At 37.0% G+C, this 8,977-nt stretch overlaps 1 protein-coding gene across 3 annotated transcripts in view; it reads right to left on the reverse strand.

Annotated features, from left to right (window-relative positions):
* Positions 1 to 8,717, reverse strand: part of BET1 (Bet1 golgi vesicular membrane trafficking protein) — a 10,893-nt gene extending 2,176 nt beyond the window's left edge. Inside the window, exons 1-3 of one of the 3 annotated variants that reach the window (XM_011974668.1) lie at positions 8,542 to 8,717; positions 3,893 to 4,017; positions 1,123 to 1,179 (exon numbers count right to left, since the gene is read on the reverse strand). In XM_011974668.1, the coding sequence (XP_011830058.1) occupies positions 1,123 to 1,179; positions 3,893 to 4,017; positions 8,542 to 8,560 (201 nt within the window). In that variant the 5' untranslated portion in view covers positions 8,561 to 8,717. Of the gene's footprint in view, positions 1 to 1,122; positions 1,180 to 3,886; positions 4,018 to 8,541 lie in introns of all 3 variants that reach the window. The other 2 variants (XM_011974669.1, XM_011974667.1) reach the window with 2 other exon arrangements.
* Between the last annotated feature and the right edge of the window lie 260 nt (positions 8,718 to 8,977).

Raw genomic sequence — 8,977 nt, forward strand, 5'->3', positions numbered from 1 at the left:
CAGGAAACTAAAATAAAATAAATCCATGGGAATGCCACTGTACTCCAGCCTGGGTACACAGCGCGAGACTCCGTCACAAAAAAAAAAAAAAAAAAAGTTAAGAGAACATCATATAGAGGTAGTAAAATGTGATAAGGACTATAAATATGGATGGGGAAAAACTACCATATTAAAACATAGCTGGAAAATCCTAAAGATGAGACAGGCCTAGGTATGGACTAGAAATATTACACATACTTTCACAGAAATTTTAATATCCTGAGATGTAAAGGCCCTGGCATAATAATATCCTTTGTACAGCTCAGTGTCTATGTGGCTCATACACTTTAGATCTATGGTTCTTCACCACAGTTATGCATCAGAATCACCAGAGATGCTTCTTTCAAAATATTTATGTCTAGATCCCTCCCCACAAAATTCTAAATCAGTGTATTTAAAGACAGAATACATTGTCTCTTCAACACATTTTTAAAGAGGTCCCTAGCTGATTACAGCGCACAAGCTTAGCAAGAACATTGCTTTTGATGCCAAATTCATTTTTGAATAGCACAATTTTAAAAGCACATGGAACCAGAGAAGGTTCAGAGAAGCGTGACATTCAAGATAAACATTAACAAATGGAAGAGGACTCTAACAAGAAAAGGTATATGTTGTTAGAGAGAAAAGGTTCCGGGCTGTTCAAATTTATGAGCACTTTTTTCAGACGTGATCCTTAGGAAATCAAGCAAAAGAGTAAGTTTCCATTAAGTGAACGACATTTGGTTGGTTGGATATAAAGTGCTTTTTGATTGCTTGGTTAATAAATTACTAGCAGTCTCTACTATTGAGATTTCTAAGACTACTCAAAATAGTCATTTGTCTTGAGTTTTTAACAATCTTTCTAAAAACAGGATTAAAGATACATTGGCTTCCACTTGTTCCTCCCACTTACATGTGTGAGACGAGATGAAAAATGCAAAAGCATGGCAAAAAATAAACCTTATAGTTATTCCAAACACATTATATACAAATGGATGGGAATCAAGGACTTAGGATCTCTGTATCTATTTCAAAATGAATAAAAGTTGAAATTTTATTATTCGCAAATATTAGATCAAATTTCTTAAAAACATAACCACTTACCATTTCAGATAATAATTTATTCTGGGTTTTAACTTCATGGCCTATTTCAATGGAAAGCTGTAAAGAAGAAGGTATACACATGATTACTCACATAAACGTATTCAAGATTATAAACTAAAAATAATGTCATTCTAAGCATACACATTTTCTGAAATGAAACGGTCTTCTAGACACAAACTCTCTTCTTCTGATACTCTTTCCATCAAGCTCAATAAAAAATAAATTTGGAATTTGGAATTTCTACTCCTCCCAAATTATGGACATTTCCTCTTTCTTCTTTATTTTAATTTCATCTTAATATTCAATTCCATCTTTTAATTTGGTATGTACTACTTCTCTCTGATTCTCTTACACTTGCATGCTTTTATATCTTTATTATATTCCTACAAAAGCTACAAATTCCTACAAATATCTGTATATTTCCTTCTTACATTTTATTTATTATTTATTATATTTTATAAATTACATATTTTTTATTTTTTTTAACTTTTATTTTAGGTTTGGGGTACAGGTGAAGGTTTGTTATACAGGTAAACTCATGTCACATGGATTTGTTGTACAGATTATTTCATCACCCAAGAATTAAGCCCAGTACCCAACCTTCTTACATTTCAAAAGACTGACAAATACCCATACAACCAATTCAAATCTAGACAAAATTATTTAATATTTTCCTAATGAAATGTTACATTACTTTAAATATGTCTAAATTGATTATTTCCTTAGATTTTAAAGGTTTTTGCTTTAAAATATGATAATAAATTGAAAAAATATATATATATTAGTGTTACTTTCTGAAGCTTCACAGAAAAGAGCCATAGCTTACAAAACACAATACTATAGGTAATTACGACAGCTATTCAAACTAAAATCTATCTAATACTTTATAGGACAGATTCATCAAAGGCTTTACTTCCAAGATATTTAAATAAACAGAATCATCTACTGAAAATCCACACTGCAAATATTGTTCTTCATGTGTGTGAAAGCACATGGGATAATACTGACACAAAACCATACTAGAATTCTGTAGATCAGAACATGAGCTTTCCTGCCAGATTTAACAACTCAGAGATAATAAAGTAACTATAAAGTTAGATTGTCCACATTACTCAACTTCTATCACTGTCATTTATGCCAAAGAAAAATATTTCCAGGACATCACAACTTTTTTCTAACAAGTAATATAAATTATCTACATTAGGGTTTTTTTTTTAAGGCATTTAATTCTTAAGTCCTTCCAAGTGTTGTATTTTTAAAATTGGCATTATACAATATTACTCAGTTCCTAAATCAACTTATTTTAGTTTAATATGACTTTGAAAACAATCCTGTTTCAAAATCTAAAGGTCTCCAGCTGAATGTAATTCGATTTTCCAAAGATTATAATGAAATACCAATTAAGTTTTATCAACATGGACTTCTATTGAACGCTTTACAAGTGAACGTCATGTTCATTATAATGCAGTATCAATCACATATATTATTAAAATCATCTTTGTGTAATTCCTTTGATCAATACAAATTTACTTAATTAACACCACTGATAAGGAATTATGCTAGGTGCTATACAGAATATAAAGTAAGTACAATAGAAAACCTGCATTCTGGTAAATTCCTTTTACATACAAATAAGGCCAATGCAAATCAATATGAATAAGTGCTACAGAAATGGCACAAATGGTCTTATGTTCATAAGAAGAAAAGTTACATTTTTGTCTAGTAGAAAGCACACACAGATTCTGGAAGTGTTGAGAGAAAGTGTTGAGAGATAAGCTAAGGCCAATTTTTGAAAGATCTATCTGATTTAATCAAGCTATGAAGCATGAACTTTATTAAATCGTGGAAGGACACTGAAGACTTCTGGGAGTGCAGGATGCAAGCTTTAAAATATTCTAAAAGAGGACTGTGGCAATGATTATATAACTCAGATCATAATGTGCAAAAAACCAGGAACAGACAGGTTAAGAGGTTCTTCCAGTAGTTCAACTAAGAAAACCAGGGGATAGTCCGGGCACAGTGGCTCACACCTGTAATTCCAGCACTTTGGGAGGCCAAGGTGGGCGGATCACCTGAGTTAAGGAGTTCAAGACCAGCTGGCCAACATGGTAAAACCCTGTCCCTACTAAAAATACAAAAATTAGCCAGGTGTGGTGGCAGGTGCCTGTAATCGCAGCTACTTGGGAGGCTGAGACAGGGGGATTGCTTTAACCCAGGAGAGGCAGAGGTTTCAGGGAGCTAAAACCGCGCCATTGCACTCCAGCCTGGGCAACAAGAGCAAAACTCCATCTCAAAAAAAAAAAAAAAAAAGAAAAGAAAACCAGGGGATAGTATTAGAAATAGAAAGGCAAAGATAGAAACATCAGAAAGACATTGTAATACTCAGTGACCGAAATGAAGTACAAAGGTAGAAATAAGAAAGACCAAGATTTATAGCTTAGAAGACTGGATTAAAAAAAGCAGAAGAGCTACTTGGGGGTGGAAGATGGACAGCTCTGTTTGAGACATTACAGCAGACAGCACACAGTATATAAAAAACAGCTGGAGATTTTTCTTAAGTATTAAAAAAAAAAAACCTATCTTTTGATGTGTCACATTTTCTAACTTACTCAAAGCACAGTCTAAATTTTGAGTGTACTTTGACCTCACAAAACCACAGTATCTGAGTAAATGAATTTCTTAGGATGACGTCAATAAGAATATAGTTTATAATTATATATGTATAGAAATAGATGAATTAAAACACATATAAAATTTGTTATACACTTACAGATTTTATAGCAGTTACTTTGCTTCTCAGACTTTCAGTGAGCCTCTCATTTTCTTCTTCACAGGCACTATACCCACTATTAGCATAGCCATAGTTCCCATAGCTGCCAGGAGGTACTCCTTCACCTGCAAGGATCAGAGTCACAAAGGGGATCGTAGAGAAGCCACTTTCGAAACATTGATAGTTAGGAAAGAACTGAAAAAGACCCCTGGTGGGCGTTGCAAACCACATATGTCTCTAATATTCATACTCCAAATGAATTTAAAAAATAACCAAACAGAGATCAGATCAATTCTTTCCATTACCCTCTGTTAACCAAAGAAGATTCAGTTCAGTTCATTTTAATACACATTTCTGGACTGCTTATTGATTGCCCAGAACATACAAAAATAGGTACTAATACACAAGGATATTCAGGATACATTCCCTGCTCAAGAGAAACATATAGTTTAATAAAAGTTCTAAAAGCAGTAACATCATCTACTGCTAACATTGAAGAGGCATGGCTATGAAGAGGAAGGGAAAAGTGGTTAATACAACAGGAGGGGAGCTCATAGCAGTGAGGGTCCTTTACTGGCATCTCTTTCTCTTAAACAGACAGTTGGACAGGAAAGAGCCAAAGCAGGGAGGGGGCAAACTGAAGCTCTAGGAAAGAGATGGAATAACTCATGCAGAATGTTAGCTGAGAGTCAAGAGGGAGATTCATTTATTCTTCAACATATATTTGAAGAAGTACCATGTATCAGATCCATTGTTCTTTCTAGGTGCTACTTTTATGGAACTCTAAGGGATAAGAATGTCCACCACCCTGCCTAATGTAGTACTTCACAGTCATCAGGCTATCAAACAACAGATGGAGTGGGCCTTAGACAGTGAATACGTATATAAATATGTTGGGCGATTGAGAGGGAACGGCATAGTTCAGGGTGTTAGTTAACTACACTTTTTTTTTTTAAATATAATTGTTGCCATCAATTTTCTCAGTAAAGGGAGAAAACGGGCTAACTGCTGAAGAATGGATGATCATTCAGAATATACAGTAAGGAGAATGAATGGAAGAAAGGGACCGGGACTGCACAGGATTACTAAAGATAAAACAAACTTGTTTGAAGCAATATACTATGGTGGCTTCAATCCTCCCAGGTGTGTGTTTTTTTTCCTACAAAAGAGTCATCGGCCTGAGTTAGTCCAGGAGAAGTTGGATGGTTGGACTAATCTGTAGTTGGAAGTTTATAGTATCGGGGTTGCAGAAAAACAGAGCCCCAAGAGGTTAAGACTGCCTGCCAAAAGAGTGGTTGAAGATCTGGATTATGGGGATTAGACTGGACAGATACTGAAGTAGATTCAACAGTGGCTCGAGAACGTGGGGAAAAGGATGATATCGAAACTAAAGGTCTCAGAGCCTGCTGGGTACGGCAGCTCACGCCTATAATCCCAGCTACTCCGGAAGCTGAGGGAGGCAGGATCACTTGAGGCCAGGAACTTGACACCAGCCTGGGCAACACAGCAAGGCTGCATCTATTAAAAACAAACAAAACTAGAGGTCTCCATATGCTCAATGAGCGATGCAGCAGCAATGACAGGAGGTAACAGCACTGATCACTGAAGGACAGTCAAGGTGAGAATAGGAAGTTCTTTCAAGGCACAACACAAATTTCATTTTCCCTATAAAGCAAAACTCTCACTGATTTCTTACAGCTCTGATTGTATGTAACATTAATATTGCACTCTGTACAGTACTATAAGGGCAGAGACTAAGTTTGTTTGACTCAAGACTGTACGTCCCCCCATAAACCTACAAACACATACACACTGTAAGGTACACTCAATGAATACACGATGTGAACTAATTAATGAAAAGAATCTGAGTTCACTGTTATTGAACTTTGAATGTGCACACCTTTGTCCAGAATGGAGTCATATGCTTCTCTGAAGGCAAAGACAGTATCTCATGCTTCTATATCCTCCCTGTACCTAATGAGTACTTTATATGCAGCAGATACCTATGCAATCTCCACCACCACAAAAACCACAACAAAATATTGGAGAAGTATTTTCCAAACAGAAGAGAGTTGTACTATCTGAATTCTCCTGCTGACACACTATCCATGACACACTATCCATGAAGCTCTCCACATGTGTTATTATAAAAGAACTCAAGGAGTGGGCATATTTTTCCCTCCAGTCAACAATTAAAGTTACCATTTAAAAACGCATTCCTACTCTATTAATCAATGATACTCTGTGCAAACTGTAGTTTAATAAGGGCCAAGATACTTAAAGAAAAGAATAATGTCTTCTTATTTTGTGTGGCTGAGGTTCTGAGTATACAACATTTACCCAGTAAGTAATTACTGACTGGTTGAATGGAAACATTTGACAACTTCACCAAGGAATTCATTCTAAATTTTTTCTTTCCGATTTTCTTTCCTTTGTTTAGTTGCTTTTGCCTATCTTAATTTTAATTTTAGAGTTCTTCCATGCTGTTCCATTTATTCAAAGTGATATTCTTGTTGTATTTATTGCCAAAAATATATCAATGCACATTTCTATTAAAGAGTTGATCTTCCCTCAAACTATGACCCATCCCAAATACAATGAAAAAAGTAAAAAACAAATAAAATGCTAGAATTGCTATTCCAAACAGAGCCACTTCCCTTCTGGTGGTGTACTGCTATGAAAAGTTGTAAAAAAGCTAGTGATTACTGAAGATCATCCTCAGCCTTTGTTTATTTAGATAAACGCTACTTCTTTTGGATGGGTTCTATCAGTAAGCTAACAAAACCAGTTAAGAGATTCATGTGAAGTGTGGCAACTTCTGCCTACAGATATCTATCAGATTCACTATGATCCCAAATTTAAAATTTCAGGTCAATATACATTCATACTTTAAAAATAAGAAAAGAAAAAATGTTTTGTTTTTTTTTTTTTAAAGAGTAGGTAGTGGGTTCTAAATTAGTGAAATTCTAATTTAACTGGCTGAGCTGAGGTCCAGGAAACAATACTTTAAAAATTTCCCAGGGGATTCTAATGTACAGTCAGGGCTGAGAATCATTACTCAAGTCACTTTCCTGTAATTTAACATGGCACACTGCAGCAGAAAAATGCTCAAAAGGGCCTAGGGGCCTACTGATGAAATCCAAACTCTTTGGCCTCGCATGTGAAGATCTCCACAGTGTGATCCCGCATCACTTACTTCACCCAAACTGGTTTAATCATAATCCCTTATTTCTTTTTAGTTCCTCCTATCTGGAACCCACTTCTCCTACTCTCCATTATTCAAGGTCTACTTCAAATTCCTATGTCTCCACAAAATACACAAGGATCTTCTCCACAAAGTACACAGTAATCTGTCTCTGAAATCTCTGAGACCATCCCTTGTATGTAGAACCTATCTGGTATTTGGATGTATAGCGACTACTTTGTACTATAACTTATCTTTGCACATATTTCTACTCTCCAACTAGACTGGAAGCTTTGGGGATCGCAAACCGGGCAACAAACAACTGTATACCTAGAGCTTACTCAAGCACACAATAAATCTTTTTTTGTCATTAATGATGATGAACAAGAAAAACATTTAGACATATAAAACCAAACTTACTCAAAATTCTTTTTTTTTTCTCATCAATTTACCTGGCCCCACTTTCTATGATCCAAGTATTCATAAAAACTTCATTAAAAAAAACAAAAAACTTTTTCATACTACAATTTATTAATAAATAAACAAGTCTATGGTTATTGGCAACTTTCATTATATCTGACACATTGGGGAATTTGTTTTTCTTTCTTCAATCTTATAATGACTGAGAAAGGTAACACTATCTTTTTTCAAAAGTTTCATTTATTTTCTGAAGTATACTGCACTCTTAATTTAGCAGAGTCTTCTTTAAAAAAAATAAAAATAAAAAATAAATCGTGTCCTAAGAGAAAGCTTCAGAATCAGAAAATGCTGTTCTAGTAGCTGTGCGTTACTATAAGGGCCCATTAAAATTCCTTGGGTCTAACTTATTCTTGCTGATGAGCCACTTTACTAACCCCAAAGGTAAAGATCAAATGTTAAGTCGCCAAACCTTATCACGTTCTACTGCCTTAACCGTGGCACAAGGTTCAGATTAAGAAATCGCCTTTGACCCAGAAGTTACAGTTCCAGGACCTTTAACAATAATGACACGTACATTTATTTACCTTTGTAACTCACTGTTACCAGACTAACGACCACTACTACTAGTGTGTTTTGCGTGCAACCACCCACTCTTCAAATTCCACTTCTGAAGAAACTAAGATCCAGGGCCAGTAGAGGAACAGAAACCGGAGTCGGGCTTTGGAAAACATAGCAGTGTCCATAACCACGCTCAGGCAATAACACTAAAACACTCGACCACTGAGATGCCACCTGTACACACCCACCCCCAGTCCACTACTTTCTCTAGCCTACCATCCAAACTTGAATCTGACTCAGACTTAAGGAAACTCCAAGGACCTGGGACAAATGGTGTATTTCCACTCGACTTGGCCCACAAAGATCCCCTCTAGACAGCCTGTTTTTTGGACCAAATGCCAGGAACAGAAGACAGGTTCGATTTCTTTCCGCGCCCAGCATGGCCGGTTCTAGGGCCCCGAACTTCGAACCTCAGCCCTCTTCTTACCCAGGCCTGCACGCCTCATCCTGCCAGAGGAGAGAGAGAAAAGGCGGGCGCGGGGGGGTTGGGTGAGTAGGAAAGAGCTGTGACCCAGACCGCGTCTTCAGTACCAGGGCCGGGCGAAACACCAACTTCTTCCCCTAAAGCGCCACGACATCAGTGTAGTCTAAACACCGCGCCTGCTGATGGCGTCACCAGGGCGCTCATTGGAGCCCTGGGAAGAAGGTGGAATGGCATTCTGGGAAATGTAGTTCACCGACGCATAACCTGTTGTTGAGGGCGTGGTGTGAGCCAGGTTCCAGGGGCGGCCGGGGCTTCCGGTAAAGGGGGCGGCTTCTACTGCTGCTCCGACAACGTTCCAGCTGCTCCACTCGGAGCTGCAGGTAGCTGCTTTCAGTTTGTTAACCACCAAGATTAACCCAGCAGATCTGCTCCTCCCGAC

The sequence above is a fragment of the Mandrillus leucophaeus genome, unplaced genomic scaffold (genome assembly GCF_000951045.1).
Source record: "Mandrillus leucophaeus isolate KB7577 unplaced genomic scaffold, Mleu.le_1.0 Scaffold148, whole genome shotgun sequence".
Taxonomy (NCBI): domain Eukaryota; kingdom Metazoa; phylum Chordata; class Mammalia; order Primates; family Cercopithecidae; genus Mandrillus; species Mandrillus leucophaeus.